This window comes from Dipodomys merriami, unplaced genomic scaffold, assembly GCF_024711535.1.
Source record: "Dipodomys merriami isolate MVZ:Mamm:240054 unplaced genomic scaffold, mDipMer1.0.p SCAF_97, whole genome shotgun sequence".
NCBI classification, from domain to species: Eukaryota; Metazoa; Chordata; class Mammalia; order Rodentia; family Heteromyidae; genus Dipodomys; species Dipodomys merriami.
The window spans coordinates 220863-237526 of record NW_027206590.1 but is presented as its reverse complement, the minus strand read 5'-3'; the positions used below and the strand labels follow the sequence as shown (position 1 = coordinate 237526).

General features: G+C 38.4%; 1 protein-coding gene across 5 annotated transcripts in view; it reads left to right on the top strand.

The window, feature by feature from the left end:
• The window catches only part of LOC138821936 (solute carrier family 41 member 2), an 87840-nt gene that overhangs the window by 18488 nt on the left and 52688 nt on the right, over positions 1-16664 (top strand). For all 5 annotated transcript variants that reach the window (XM_070014368.1, XM_070014370.1, XM_070014371.1 and 2 more), the window contains exons 2-5: positions 2685-3405; positions 7467-7574; positions 12107-12178; positions 14403-14547. In XM_070014368.1, coding sequence (XP_069870469.1) covers positions 2851-3405; positions 7467-7574; positions 12107-12178; positions 14403-14547 — 880 coding nt within the window. In that variant the 5' untranslated portion in view covers positions 2685-2850. The remainder of the gene's footprint in view (positions 1-2684; positions 3406-7466; positions 7575-12106; positions 12179-14402; positions 14548-16664) is intronic.

The window sequence follows — 16664 nt, the reverse complement described above, 5'->3', positions numbered from 1 at the left end:
AGAAGGAAGGAAGGAAGGAAGGAAGGGAGGGAGGGAGGGAGGGAGGGAGGGAGGGAGGGAAGGAAAGAAAAAGGGAAGAAAGAAAGAAAGGGAGGAAGGAAGGAGGAGATAAGAAGGCAAGAGCAGGAGGTACTCATTTTTATTTTTAAATGAAAGTAGTTGAAGAAAATGAAGCAGACACAGAGCCATCCTGCTGTTGAGAACTGTAATTGCAAATTACTTTGGTATAATCCTCATCTTTATGAACCTATTATACAATTGTATTGTGAATTATCCAAAATAACTTACAGTTTTTAATAAAGCAAGGAAATCATTTGCACAATGTCTACAGAGTTTTATTTGGTTAGATGCAGTGGCGTATGCCTATAATCCTAGCAACTCAGGATGGTGGTTCATCCTGAATGGGAGGATGGGAGGATTTTATTCTTTGATGGGCATTGAAATACTATTCCAATGTATACATAGGCCAAATTTTCTTTCTGTTTTCCCTCCCTCCCTCCCTCCCTTCCTTCCTCCCTGCTTCCCTCCCTCTTTCACTCTTTCTTCTTTCCTTCCTTCTTTCCTTCCTTCTTTCTTCTTCCTTCCTTCCTTCCTTCCTTCCTTCCTTCCTTCCTTTCTTTCTTTCTTCCTTCCGTTCTTTCTTTCTTTCTTTCTTTCTTTCTTTCTTTCTTTCTTTCTTTCTTTCTTTCTTTCTTTCTTTCTTTCTTTCTTCCTTCCTTCCTTCCTTCCTTTCTTTCTTTCTTTCTTCCTTCCGTTCTTCTTTTTCTTTCTTTCTTTCTTTCTTCCTTCCTTCCTTCCTTCCTTTCTTTCTTTCTTCCTTCCGTTCTTTCTTTCTTTCTTTCTTTCTTTCTTTCTTTCTTTCTTTCTTTCTTTCTTTCTTCCTTTCTTCCTTTCTTCCTTTCTTCCTTTCTTTCTCCATTCCTTCCTTCCTTCCTTCCTTTCTTCCTTCCTTCCTTCCTTCCTTTCTTCCTTTCTTCCTTTCTTCCTTCCTTCCTTCCTTCCTTCCTTCCTTCCTTCCTTCCTTCCTTCTTTCCTTCCTTCCTTTCTCTCTCTGTCTCTCTCTTTCTTTGTCACTGTTGATCATGGGCATGGGGTTTGAACTCAGGGCCTGGGTACTTCACTTGAACTTTTTTTGCTCAAGGCTGGCACTCTACCACTTTGTGTCACAAGGCCACTTCCAGTTTTCTGTTGGTTAATTGGAGATGAGTCTCATGGACTTTTTTACCCTCACTGTCTTTAAACTATGATTCTCAGATCTCAGCCTCCTGAGTAGCTAGGATTACAGGTGTAAGCTAACAGTGCCCAGCAGGCCATATTTTCTTTACCCATTCATCTCTACTGGAAAACATTTATGTTGCTTGCATATCTTGTCTATTGTGAGTACTGCTGGAATAAACTAGAGGGTAGATGAACTCACTATCCATGATTTTAGCCTTTGTATGTCCCATACCTGTTAACATACTTAAAAAAAAACACAAACACAAAAAATCCTTCAATCATATGTAAATACTGGCCCTTAATGAAAAAAGTAATGAACTCCTTTTCCCTAAAGATTTATTATAATTTATACAGAGTTCAGAATTGTGTGTGTGTTCGGGGGGCCAAGTCTGGTCTTGAATTTATAATCTTACCTGACCCAGCCTCTTGACTGCTGGGATTACAGGTAAGAAGCATTATGACTGATGAAGTTCAGAATTTAAATACAAGCCATTATATTGAAGTTTTGAAGACACTGGTTCTTAATGGGAATATTAGACTACTATAATCTCCCAAGTAACTGAAGAGTAGCATAAATATCTCTACTGGCACTCACTTAAAAATATCTTTAAGACAGGCGCCAGTGGCTCACACCTGTAATCCTAGCTACTCAGGAGGCTGCCATCTGAGGATTGGGGTTCAAAGCCAGCCAGGGCAGGAAAGTCTGTGAGACTCTTGTCTCCAATAAACAATCAGAAAATTGGAAGTTGTGCTGTTGGTGAAGTGGTAGAACACTAGCCTTGAGCTGAATAGCTGAGGGATAGCCCCCAGGCCCAGCGTTCAAGTCCCATCACTGACATACCAAAAAACAAACAAACAAAAAACCCAAAACACAATTATCTTTAAGTAGTTGTATAAATTTAGTTGTATAAATTGATATATCCCTAATATATCAACTTGTATAGTTTGAAAAATAAATAGTTATACAAAGATGTTTCAATTAACATGTCACAGAGCCTGCTTTACTGGATTTTGTTGCTTAGTGACATATATAAATGAAGGGTACAGTTTGATTCTGAGTCCCCTTTATGCTGATAGAAGCCATCATTTTATTTCATAAATTCTATTTCAGAAGATCTTAAGTGCATATTAAAGTTTGCAAATATGAGAAACACTTTTGTACAAGATTGATCACACACACAAAAAAATTCTGCACTCATAATAGTTGCATGGCACAAAACAGTTCAGCTTCAAGGCCACATAGTATAGTGTCTATAATGCTGCCTTAGGGTTAGGTTAAAGCACAGTTTGTACTTTTAGCAATGAAAATCTAAGTATAGTGATGGTCAATCTGATTTGTGTGTGTGTGGTGCTGGCTCAGAAGGGCCTTGTACATGCCAGGCCAGTGTTCTACTATTGAGCTAAATTCCCAGCCCACTTAGTCTGAGTTTAAAATTTTAATTAATTAATTAATTTATTTTTTACAGATCCAATCCATCTGTGGAACTTATAAACATCTTTTAGTAGTGGAGTCATTTTCTGTACAATGAAGTCAACAACTTTATTTAAGCAAGTGTTTACATGGTTCTGACTCATCTGCAATGGTTCACGAAGCTTGAGATCTGAGAATACGGGGATTTCAGTGATGACAATATGACTAATAGCAAAGGAAGATCTATTACTAATAAAACAAGTGATGGTCCAAGTAGCGGAGGAAGTTTGGTAGATTGGACTTTAAACTTCAATACAATTCAATCTGACAAGTTTTTAAACTTAGTGTTGAGTATGGTCCCAGTAATTTACCAGAAAAACCAGGAAGATAGGCACAAAAGAACAAATGGCATTTGGCAAGATGGATTATCAAATGCAGCACCAACTTTGAGTAACAGATCTGAGCAGCACATGGAGTATCACAGTTTCTCTGAGCAGTCTTACCATGGCAATAATGGGCATACACCTTCAAGCTGTAACCAGAAGTATGACGACTATGCCAACTACAATTACTGTGATGGAAGGGAGGCTTCTGAAAGTACTGCCATGTTACAGGAGGAAGATCTGTCTAGTGAGGGTGGTGAAGATGTCATTGTGGAAACAACTCCCAAATTGCCAAAGGAATCCAGTGGCATCATGGCATTGCAGATTCTTGTGCCATTTTTGCTAGCTGGTTTTGGCACAGTTTCGGCTGGCATGGTTTTGGATATAGTTCAGGTGAGTTTATACCTTTAACTGCACTTGTCTTTTTATCATTTCATTCCTGATCAGAATGCTTTGTGGAGGTTTTGAATCCCAAACATTTTTTATTTTTGTGGAGTCAGGTCTAGACTCCAGGCTTGGTGCATGTTAGGCAAGTGTTCGGCCACTGAGCTACATCTCCAGTTCTGTAAAGGTTTTTAGAATTTAAAATGAGTGTTTGATACTACATTGTATGTATATACCAAAATTCATTATTTAAACATAGCTTTATATATTTAACTGTTATTTTCACAGTTTCATAGATTAAAAACATTAAATGTCTGGGCAAACTCCATTATTGGAGTTTGAATTCAGGATCTGGGTGATGTCCCTTAGCTTCTTTGCTCAAGGATTGAGCTCTACTACTTAAACCATAACTCCCTCTCTAGGCTTTTGCTGGTTAGTTAGAAATAAGAGTCTCCTGAATTTCCTGTCCAAGCTTGTTTCTAACTCTGATCCCCAGATCTCAGCCTCCTGAGTAGCTAGGATTACAGGCTTGAACTACTGGCACCTAGCTTAACACTGGATATTCTTGATCTTTTTCATTTTTTGCCAAACTGGAGGAACTATTATTATTTCTGAATAGAGGGTAACGTGGTAGTTTATGCTTTTTCTTTCCACTAGATTTCCAGTTTCTTTCATTATTAAATTATCCCTTATGTGAGAAAAACTGTCTTTTCTGTCAAAGTATATTGCTTTGACTTGGTGGCTTAGCTCTTGTTAGAAAAAGAGGAACTGCTTTGGGATAAGGAAGGATTTTTTTCTTGTCCTGTGGCTTGAACTCTGGGCCTGGGCAGCTGTCCCTGAGCTTCTTTTGCCCAAGGCAAGTGCTCTACCACTTGAGCCACAGCACCACTTCCAGCTTTTTCTGTAATTAATTGGAGATGAGTCTTTCCTGCTTTCCTGCTGGGGCTGGCTTCAAACTGTGATTCTCAGATCTCAACCTCTTGAGTAGCTAGGATTACAGGCGTGAGCCACCGCCTGGCAAGGTTTTGTCTTAAACTGGTTTCTTTTCAAGATGGAATTAAGACAGGCCCCAGACTGTTCAAGAAGTAGCAGAGGGTGTGGATATATTTTAAGATTACTTGTATACTGTTAACTTTATTTCAAAGTCAGTATGTATAAATTTATTTTACCCTATTCAAACTAACTAATCATGAATAGATTTTGTGAACCTGAGCTCAACCAATCTGAGCAAAGGAGCAGAGCTTATTGTATGAGATAAATGGGGATGGGTAGGGGCAGCCTGCCTGCCTGCTCTTTGTGCTTGCTTGCCAGATTTTTGGCTGATTGCACCCTTCTATAGAAGTAAATTTTGCCTTGCGGAGACAATTTCTGTGTGTGTCTATTGTTGTGACTCCAGTAATTCTTGGAGAGCATATTTATAATATTTAAGACAGGTGCCATGAACCATTATACATGGCTGAGCTCATGCTTCTAAAGTTGAATCATGTAAGTGTCTTAAACTGGTAACAGGTAAAATATTTTCATGAATTATGTCTGGGATTTAATTTTAAAAATACTACATATCTCCTAGGTTCATTGTGAATATTAACTGAACTAGATCTAAAGAAACTGCCCAAGGCAATCAGTAAGAGTGAGAGTTAGAGATTGTTAGCTTTTATTACATTGCATCCATCATCATCATCATCATCATCATCATCATCATCATCATCCCTATCATCTCTACATATTGGGCTGTCTTCTAACCAAGATCTTTCCATCTTCACTTTCTGTGTTGTCTGGATTACAGGTATGGCAACTATGCCTGGCATTCTCCAATATTTTGTAAGGTACATCCTTAGTTGAGACGAACCTTGGAGGGATTTCCTTTGTGAATTCTTCATAGCAAGATTTTTTTTTTTTTTTGGTCAGTCTTGGTGCTTGAACTCTGGGCCTGGGCACTGTCCCTGAACTCTTCAGCTCAAGGCCAGCACTCTACCACTAGAGCCACTGTGCCACTTCCAGTTTTCTGGTGGTTAATTGGAGATAAGAGTCTCACAGAGTTTCCTGCCCAGGCTGGCTTTGAACAGTGATCCTCAGATCTCAGCCTCCTGAATAGCTAGGATTATAGGTGTGAGCTACTGGCACCTGGCCATAGCAAGATTTTTTTTTTTTTGGTCTGTGTGGGGCTTGAACTCTGGGCCTGAGCACTATCCCTCATCTCTTCAGCTCAAGGCAAGCATTCTACCAATTGAGCCACAGCACTTCAGTTTTCTAGTGGTTTATTGGAGCTAAGAGTCTCATGGACTTTCCTGCCCTGACTGGCTTTTAACCAAGATCCTCAGATCTCAGCCTCCTGAGTAGCTAGGATTACAGGTGTGAGCCACTGCACCCAGCTTCATAGCAAGACTTTAAAAAAGACTGTTCTGATAAGCATTTCCAAAGTATTTCTTTGAAACAAGTTGTTTTAGAAAAGACAGATTTTTTTTCTCACCTGTCTTGGTGTTAGTGACTAGATATATACTCTTGTTACTTTTTTGGCATGAAGGTAATATGTTCATAAAGTTTCTTACTGAGACAATCATCTCTTATCATTTGTTAAAAGTCATTTGTGTTATTAAGATATTACTATACTCTTTCAATTCATAGTGTACTTTCCTGTCTGTCACTTTCGTTGTTATACCTCTGATGGCTAGACTTGGCAGATATTATCTTCATTTTATAAACAAGGACATTAAGATCTGAAAGATAAGCTGGATTGCCTTGCTGGGTAGGCTCAGGTTTATGCGTAAAGGCATAATTTGGAGTTATTTTCATTATCCTGTATTTAGTACCCTCTTAGCCCTAAAATAGGAACCAGAACATGGGCCTATTTAGAATTCCTGAGGTCAACTCTTAAGTCCTGGGGTTTGAATTCAGGGCCTTACTTATATTTGCTGGGTAAGTACTCTACCACTTGAGCCATACTGTCACCCTTTATTCTTTATTTATTTTGGGGATAAAGTTTCTCTTTTGTGGGCAGTCCTGCTTAGACCATGGTCCGCTTCCCCATGTAGCTGGGATGACAGGCACAGGACACCATACCCAGCTTTTGATTAGTTAAGATGGAGTGTCACCAATTTTTTGCTTAAGCTGTCCTTGAACTTAAATCCTCCCAATCTCTGGTTTCTGAGTACCTGGAATTCAGGTATGTACCACCACCTAGCCTTAAGTCCTTACTTTTGACTTTGGGAATGTCATTTAACCTTTCTGAATCTTTATTTCTTCATTTAGGAAATTAGGTAATAATATTAATGCCATTGTTGTAAGTAGTGTTGGAACTGATTCTAATCCAGATGATTTGGTTCCAGGTCCTGTGCTCTTCACCACTAGGTGTATTAACTGTTGCCTTTATAAAGTGATAGTTGGGAGTGGAGGTTCCTACCTGTAATCTTAGCACTAAGGAAACACAGGCAGGGCATTGTAAATTTCAGCTGAGTTATATAGCAAGGCCCTGTCTCAAAAAAAAAAGTTAAGTGCTGTTGAGTGCTGGTGGCTCATGACTATAATCCTAGCTACCCAGGAGGCTGAGATATGAACATCATGGTTTGAAGTCAGCCCAGGCAGAAAAGTCTGAGAAAGCCTTATCTCCATTAATCACAAAAAGCCAAAAGTAGAACTGATAGCTGAAGTGGTAAAGTGCTAAAGTGCTAAGTGTGATCAAAAGCAGCTCAGAGATAGTGCCCAGGCTTTGAGTTCGAGACACACACACACACACACACACTCAAGTATTAAAGATATAGCTCAGTGACAGAGTGCTTGCCTAGCATATATGTGGCACTAGATTTGATTCACAGCATGACAGAAAAAGAGTTTAGGCTTATGTAGCATGTGGATATAGAATGGCAACTGTTACTCCAACTGAGTCTTCTTGAGTAGCTCAGAGAGAGCTTCAGAGATCAAGAGACTGAGATGATACTAAATGTTCACTAGTTACCTGTGTAATCCTTCAAAACATGGATGCAAAGTTTGAAAAATAATTTTTTAAAAGAAATGTCTTTGTTTTAAGCATTAAAAAAAGACTGTCTAACTTTTTTGTTTTCATGTTTTTACAGCATTGGGAAGTATTCAAAAATGTAACCGAAGTTTTCATTTTAGTTCCTGCTCTTCTTGGCCTCAAAGGGAACTTGGAAATGACATTGGCATCCAGATTATCCACGGCAGTAAGTTTTCTCCTAACTCAGTTTATGTATATCATATGCCTAGCATATGCAAGATCCCAAGTTTGACTCCCAGTACTTCCAAAAAAAAAAAAGATTTTCTGTACTTGACTATCTGGACGTATATATGTTCAGCTAGTATGTCATAATGCATATGCATACTATATACCCTAAAAGAACTGGAATCCTACATTTTCTTTTTTTATTATGTATAATTCTGACTTCCAAATATATCATGATTGCTTTTCTGTATCAATAAATGTAGGTCCATGTCATTTTTTTTGGCCATGCACTTTTATATCATATAACAGTACCTTATTTAATTCATTATCTATTACTGAATATCTATCTATCTATCTATCTATCTATCTATCTATCTATCTATCTATCTAGACCCTAATGTTTTGCTATTACAAACAATAATGTGATATATATTTTTTATTTTTGGTGGCACTACTAGATTTTGAACTCATGGCCTCTCATTTGCTAGTAGGTACTCTATTCTGAGCCACACCTTTAGCCCTTTTACATACTTGTTATTTTGAAATAGGGTCTCTATTTTGCCTAGATACATGCCTTTATTTCAGTCCTTCTATTTTACTTACCCTGCTGTAGTTGAGATACCAGGCATGAGCTACATGCTCAGCTTCTTCCATTAAGACAGAGTCTTATGAACTTCTTTTTTGGCCTGGGCTGGCCTGCAACTACAATCATCCTGACTGTAGTTGACCTTAGCCTTCCGTAAAGGTAGGATGACAGGCATATACCACTGAACCCAGCTTTTGATTGCCTCAAACTAGATCCTTTCAGTCTCAGCCTCCCAAGTATCTAGGAGTGTAAGCATTGCACCTAGCTTATGATGAATATTCTTGTAAATACTTTTTTATTTGTTTAGAATATATTATAGGATCTATACTTTTAAATCTTTTTTTTTTTTTATTGGAGATAGGAGTCTCACAGTCTCTCCTGCCCGGGCTGGCTTTGAACCGCGATACTCAGATCTCAGCCTCCTGAGTAGCTAGGATTACAGGCGTGAGCCACCAGCGCCCGGCGGGTATACTTTTAAATCTTTAGCTACATAAAGCTCTCACTCAAAAGGTTCAAGAGTTTAACATGTTTAAAAATACTGCCTCTGTCAGTGTTCTGAGTTTGTTTTAGAAATGCAAAAGGGCATCATTATATCACCATAACACTCCTTTAGGATTCACCATTGTGGAAACAAGTGATGGTAATAATAAGCCGAGTATGAAAAGAAGCTTATACACTTGAAAGACTAAAGTGCTGGCTCAGATTTGTGTTTGTTCCCTTTTTTGACATGAAAGAAGAATGATAGTAAACTGAGTATGGAAAGAAACTTATGTACTTGAAAGACTAAAGTTAGCTGGCTCAGATTTGTATGTTTGTTCTCTTTTTTGACATGAGTTCCTGTGTGACCTGTGCATATCTACAGTAGCAGAAAGATGAAATTTTACTAGTAAAATTTCAGATGGCAGAATTTGGAGCTAACATAGCAGGTAGAAGTTTATGGGAGACTCTCATAAGAATGAACCCACCAATCTGAACATAGATCCTCAGCTGCAGAATTCTCTATAGATGCAAAAGATAACCCCAAAGGGCTAGGTTAAAATTCAAGAATTGCTAGCCAGAAGAACCAGGTGGGGAGCTGAGCTGTTCTGCATTGTGGAAGAGAATCTCATTGAGCGAAGAAGAGTCTATGGCCTGCTAGAAGGAATATTCAGAATTTTGGGAAGAACATTGACAGTATCCAGAGTCACTACAGCATGTTATTGACACTGTCAGTTTGTAACAAACATTAGACATGGAAAGAAACAAAGAAGTATCACCAAAAATCATGAATCATATCTAGCCAATGAGAAGGGACTTCCAGTGGGCCTGATGTTGAGTTTAACAGTCATTCCAAGCAACTGGTATAAATATGTTCAAAGAACTAAAGGAAAATATGTTCAGAGTTAAATCAATATTTTAACGAGCAAATTCATGGTGTCTCTGCAACCTCGTGGCCTCTTTCTACTACCTTAATATTAATTTAAATTATTGCAAGCTTCACAGAAGTCGTCATCAGATCATGCCCTCTTCTATCTTATCATTTTACAATGGCTTGGTGTCTCTGGCTAAGCACCATTAGGTCAAATAATTGTATAAAAGTAGAACATCAAAAGTAGTGATGCTTCTCCCTCTCCAATTCTGAAAACACCTAATGAGTTCATATCATCCTAAATTACCAGACATAGAGTAGATGGCACAGGTTTTACACAACAGGAGGCAAAAGTTGCCATAACCCCACTCCGATCTCAATGCACAACGTATAATACTTGTTCTCTCCCCAAAATTTAGGTCAATTTCTCTTTATTATTACATTTTAATTGGCTCCTAAAATTCTTTTACATTATACATTGTTTTAATTTGAAATCATTTTGTTAGGTTAAAAGGTTGCTCATTCAGAGACTTCTACATATGGAAGGGACATAGAGAATGTGATCTTCATTTATAATACAGTTAGGTTTAACAGTTGAAAGTTATACTGCCAGTCTGGTTTAGCTCAGAAAACAGAGCCATGGTATGTGCTGCAACTGTATGGAATTAAGTAGAGGAAATGAAGCTTACGCAGATGGAGGGATGTTGCAGAAGACAAGACCAGTGGCTAGAGAATCAGACAAATGTCCTGAAGCTCTGGAACAGGGCTTGAGGCCTAACATGGTATACCTCTAGAAGAGGCTAGAGGCCTGTCCTGTCTGACTTCTTCTATAACAAGCAATGAATTCTGCTATCTATGTCCTCCAATTTTTAAGAAAATTCCTGTCACTGACAGACTGCAGCCTCTAGCTGGAGAGGCAGACTTTTGAGGAATATAGCACCAGGCCTTAGAAAAGGCTGGAGGTGATGGTACCAAGTGGATTCTGGCACAGCAGCATCCCTATGTCATACCATTCACTCCTTCTGCCACCCCACCTTCCTTGAGTTCTTCCTAGACCCTGTTTGCTCATGAGCAATTCTGGAGTGTTGACTTCTTTTTTTGTTGTTGTTGGTGGTGGTGTGGGGCTTGAACTCTGGCCCTGGGGCGCTGTCCCTCAGCTCTTCAGCTCAAGGCTAGTGCTCTCCCACTTGAGCCATAGTGCCACTTCCGGTTTTCTGGTGGTTGATTGGTGATAAGAGTCTCACAGACTTTCCTGCCTGGTCTGGCTTTGAACCGTAATAATCAGATCTCAGCCTCCTGAGTAGCTAGGATTACAGGTGTGAGCCACCAACACCCAGCAGTGTTGACTTCTTATACTTTATGCAGTGGTTTATTGAATCATCTTAGATTGTTTCCTACAGCTATATACATCTTCCTAAGAGTTATTTTAAAATAACACTAATTTTCCTGTGCCTGCTTACGTTCTAAACCTAAAGCAGGTTCAGTTTTCAAATATTTCTTATACTTTATCACTCACTTGAGCAGAGTCCCAGGCTATTAGAGCTACAATAATTTATTTTCAGGCTTAGAAAATAAATATATAAATAAGACTGCACAAACAATTACTCTGAGATAGTGAGGAATCTCACAATTTGCATTTATTGGATACTTTTTTGGAGACTGCAGAACATAATCTTTTTTTCCAAGTTGACAGAGAAAAGGTTGACACACCACTTACTCTGCTTGATTGAATAGTGTGCTCATGGAAAAAAAAAAAAAACTACTCAGAAATAATAATCCTTATCTATCTGCTTCTTTACCCATTCATTTGTAAGCTTTTTTCTCCCTAACATTTGAAAATCCTCCATGGTAAAATAGATGAATAATTGAAATCCAACTCTGTATAAAATTTTTACTAACGAACATTTATTGCTTTCCAAGTGGCTGCATTAGAAACACTTGGCAGATTTAGATGTATACTTTTTGAATCCTAAAGTAGTTGAGAAATATGATGTTGTTCATAGAGCAACTGATTATGTGACTAATAATAGTCTCATTTTGGAGAATATTCTTCACTTTAGTGGCAATGTGTATACATTTTAATAGATGAGGTACATGATCAAAATTTATTTGTGAACTGAATGTATTTTAGTTGCTAACAATTTTAGTCATGATTCAAATATAATTTATGTACAAATGACTGATTTGTTTATATCTTGTTTTCTGGTCAATAATTTTTCAAATTACATTAGTTATTTTATAACATGGAATTAAGTGCCAGCAGCTCACGATTATATAATCACTTTTACTGGGCCTCAGTACACAAATTTGGCATGTTAGGATCATAGCTGATGATGTTAGTTCTAAAACAACTCAGCATACATAGGGGTAATGGTAACAGATCCACTAGTTCCTGAAAGCTATTAAAGTGAAAAAAAGTTTCAGCCATGCTCAATATTAGATGCCAATCTGGTAATAAAGTAGGAATTATATTCAAAGTACAATTTTCACTTGTCAGATTTACTGAAGATTCATTTTATACTTTAAAACTTCATAGCCTATTTAAAAAGAGCAGATAGAATATAGATTACTAGATTCATGGAAATACCCTCTTTCACAGGTAAACATTGGGAAAATGGACTCACCAATTGAAAAGTGGAACCTAATAATTGGCAATTTGGCATTAAAGCAGGTAAGTAATGCAGTATTTCTTTATAGGTCTTAGTACTTCCTCTGGGAATGGAGTAAATTTTAGTGCTATGAAGTTTACCATTTACTTATTTTAAGAGACACAAAAATAATGATTTAATACCTTAAAAAGTGATAATATCAGCTGGGTGCTAGTGTCTCATGCCTATAGTCCTAGCTTCTTAGGAGACTGAGATCTGAAGATCACAGTTCAAAGCCTACCCAGGTAGAAAAGTCCCTATGAGACTCTTTTTTTTTTTTTTTTGGGTCCGGTCGTGGGGCCTGAGCTCTGGGCCTGGGCGCTGTCCCTCAGCTCTTCAGCTCAAGGCTACACTCTACCACTTGAGCCACAGTGCCACTCCGGCTTTTTTTTTCTGCTTATGTGGTGCTGAGGAATTGAACCCAAGGCCTCATGCATGCAAGGCAAGCGTTCTACCACTGAGCCACCTTCCCAGCCCCCTATGAGACTCTTATCTCCAATTAGCCACTCAAAAACCAGAAGTGGCACTGTGGTTTATAGTGGTAGAGCATTAACCTTCAGCAAAAGAGGTTAGGGACATCTCCAGGCCCTGGAGCAAGCCCCACAACCAACTGAAAAAAAAATGATGATATCAATGGATACATCTGAACTCGGAAAGTTACCGTATTTCTAAAAACTGGTCAAATTCTTCCAAACATGAAAAAATACACTCTATAATATAGAAAAATATATACAATACTTCATAACTATAACATAACCCAGGATTTTTGTTAATATTTATACAAACAACTGTTTAACATCTTATTGTTTAGGTGCTATCTTATTACTTTTATGATATTTTTTTATTTTAAAACAGAGTTGGACTTAAGTGGTCCTCCTGCCTAAGCCTTCCAAGTCTAGCCATTTTTTTCCTTAATTGTTAAGTTATTAATGTTAATGTAAATGAATACATTCAGTTACTGATTACATATGAACCCAGCCATGAATTTTATATAAATTCTAGTCTCAGGATCTCAGGTGAATATCTCTTCAGCCCTCCTCCATACTCTCCCAGCTCTAAGCTCAACACTGCTGCTACCCTCTGTGCTCACCTACCTAATAATGTGAGCTTAGGGAAAGTTAGATAGATATTAAACTGAGAGATAGTTGTAGGAATATACTCTCATATAATGCATTTCAAAGATACATCCATGCAAATGATTTTAAGATTGCGGGGTTGGAAATAACAAGGGCTAGGATCTAATCTCTGCTCCAATATTACCACCTCTATAACTTTTACCAGTTTACATGACCTTTTTGGGCTTTATTTTCATCTTTTAGGTCATAGTATCATTTTAAAGAAGACTTAGTATCCGTTTAGTTTAAACTTATTTGAACATATGTAGAGGTGATCATCAAAACATCTGATAACTGAATTAGGGAAGTAGCTCAGTGGTAGAGTACTTGCCTAGGGTGCAAATAGTCCTGAGTTCAATCCCCACCACCATACAAAACAAAAAGAAGACAAGACTAAAACCAGTCAAATCTTCCTCCCACTAGAGTACTATATATGATACATACAATTTTTGAAAATATATTTAATTGTATTCTTTAACTACCTTCAACTCTTTAATGAGAATTGTAACTCATAGTTAAAACTATGTTTTAAGTATAAAAATGTCCATCAAATTATTCTAGCAATTAACATCTCAGCTTCTAATAGTCCTAGCACCCCCCCCTTACCTGGTTATACTCTCATCCTTGTTGGTCTGCATGATCACAAGAGAGGGATTTGCTGGTCCTAGCTGCTGCAGTCGAGTGCCTGTGTCTGCCTCACTCCCACAAGAGTATATAAAAACTGGGAGCCCCAAGCAGCAACCTCAAGACATCACTGGTGCCTGCTGGTGAGGTGGTAATTGGTTGGAGCCATTACCAGTGGACAAAAGCAAGGAGAGAAGGTGGAGGGGTGGGTGGAGCAGAGAAAAGGTTATTCTCTTCCAGAGAAGTTACCTACTAAAATTGTGAACAAGACGTGTTGGGTGTTTACTAAAATAATATTACTAGATCTTTTCCCATACTTGCCAGCAGCAAATCAGGGCAGTTTGGGAGCCCACTGTCTGAAGTAATGTTAAACCACAAATATAGCTTCTTAAAAAGTTGATGCAGCGCAGTTACTATACGTACTTTCTCCTGACTTCTTGTATGTAATGCTTGCATAATATGTTTTAAAGATTACTAATTGGTTTGGATTTTGTCAAAATATTTTCAGGTTCAGGCAACAGTGGTTGGGTTCCTAGCAGCAGTGGCAGCGATTGTGCTGGGCTGGATTCCAGAGGGGAAATACTACCTCAGTCACTCCATCCTTCTGTGCTCCAGCAGCGTGGCGACCGCCTTCATTGCATCCCTTCTGCAGGGTGAGCAAATAAATGACTCACGGCTGATCTCCCTCCATGATGATTACTTCTATTTAAATGGTACTTCTTCCTGACCAAAATGGCAGGAAAACAATGCTATTGCAAACTTTCAAATCGTATTTCAGATACATTTTCATTTTATTATTTATAAAACTTGCTGGAAACAGGCTTTTTGAGACTGGCTTCTGGCTTTAGGCACTCAAGTAGAGTTTCCAAATAAGATCAGGGAATTTGTCTCTGTAAGTTAAATTCCTTCAGAACCTTCTTCCTGGAAATCATGTAGGGTACTTATTGGCTTGTCACTTGAGTACTAACTGTAATAATAATAATATCTCTCTATGAAACAATTTTAAAGTCTCAACTTTTCAGATTTTTTGTTATTTTTAAATTTTTTTTTTGATTTTTTATTATTATTTCAGATTTTTTTTTTTTGTGCCAGTCGTGGGGCCTGAATTCTAGGCCTGGGCACTGTCCCTCAGCTCTTCAGCTCAAGGCTAGTGCTCTAACACACGTGAGTCACAGCACCACTTCTGGCTTTTTTCTGCTTATGTGGTACTGGGAATCAAACCCAGGGCTTCATGTATGCAAGGCAAGCACTCTACCACTGAACCTCCTTCCTAGCCCCTAAAGTCTCAAGTTTCAATGAACGAACAAACCATAACCTTCCTCAAATCAAACCAGTTAAATGCCTTCATTGTTTCTGTGGCATTACAAATATAGCATATTGTTGGCTATAATGATAAAGAATAGAAGCTTAAAAAACTTTGCATTAGAACTTCTCAGCTAGGTTATTCCTCACCCCCCTGTATGAACTTATCAGCTAGATTATTCCTCTTCTCCCAAAACTGTTTCTTTTTTTGGGTCAGGGCTCAATATGAAACCCAGGCTGGCCTTGAGCTCACTGTCTTTCTACCTTAAGACTCCTAAATGCTAAGAGATGTAAGCCGCCACACTTGACTATCTTCCTTCCTTCCTTCCTTCCTTCCTCCTTCCTTCCTTCCTTCCTTCCTTCCTTCCTTCCTTCCTTCCTTCCTTCCTTCCTTCCTTCCTCCCTCTCTCCCTCCCTCCCTTTCTCCTCCCCCCTCCCCCCCAGCCTCCTGCGTAGCTAGGATTATAAGCATCAGCTACCTGGTACCTTATAGTGACCTTCTAATTATTACAAATGAGGGAAATCATGCAGCCTATGTTTCTTTGGGTCAGGCTTACTTCTCTTAATATCATATTTATGACAAAGTTTCATACTTTAAGTAATGTGTATTTTAGTTTTATGATAACTTGATCTTTTTGATCATCTTAATTTATGTACACTTTGTAGGTGAGACAACTGATACAAACAAGTAAGATGACATATTCAATTTCATCAGCTTGTTTGTAGCAGATTCAGAACAAAATCCAAGTCTCCTCCCTTACAGCTTTTTCTAACAGGCCTTGATCCTTGCAAAGCTTGCTTTCAGCTATGGCATTGTTATAGGAATACATCCTATATGGGTCCTGGTACTGGGCTTAAACTCAGGGTATTTCCTTGTCTGCTGCTCTACCATTGGCACTATGCTTCCAGCCCTGCTCTTTGCTTGTTAAGTGGAGATATTGTCTAGTGAACTTTTCTAACTAGGCTGGCTTTAAACCGTGGTCCTCTGGATTTCATTGTCTGAGTATCTAGAAGTATAGGTATGAACCACTGACACGTAGCTCTACATAGATCTTTAAATGTACTCATTTGGAAAATAACATTTCTCTATAATTATATTTTGTTGGATTACTGTTGGAATTTAAAAACTTTTCTGCCATTCTAGCTTCTTTTTTCCCCTTTGTTTTATTTATTTATTTTTGTTGGTCGTGGGGCTTGAACTCTGGGCCTGGGCACTGTCCCTCAGCTCTTTAGCTCAAGGCTAGTGCTCTAACACTTGAGCCACAGCACCACTTCCAGTTTTTTTTTGCTTATGTGGTGCTGAGGAATCGAACCCAGGGCCTCATGCATACAAGGCAAGCACTCTATCACTGAGCCACCTTCCCAGCCCTCCCCTTTGTTTTAATGGTACTATGAATAAAGTAAGCCAAATGATAAAAACTTTCCAGAATACAAGATGTGAGGACATTATTTGATGTAATAGAAAAAT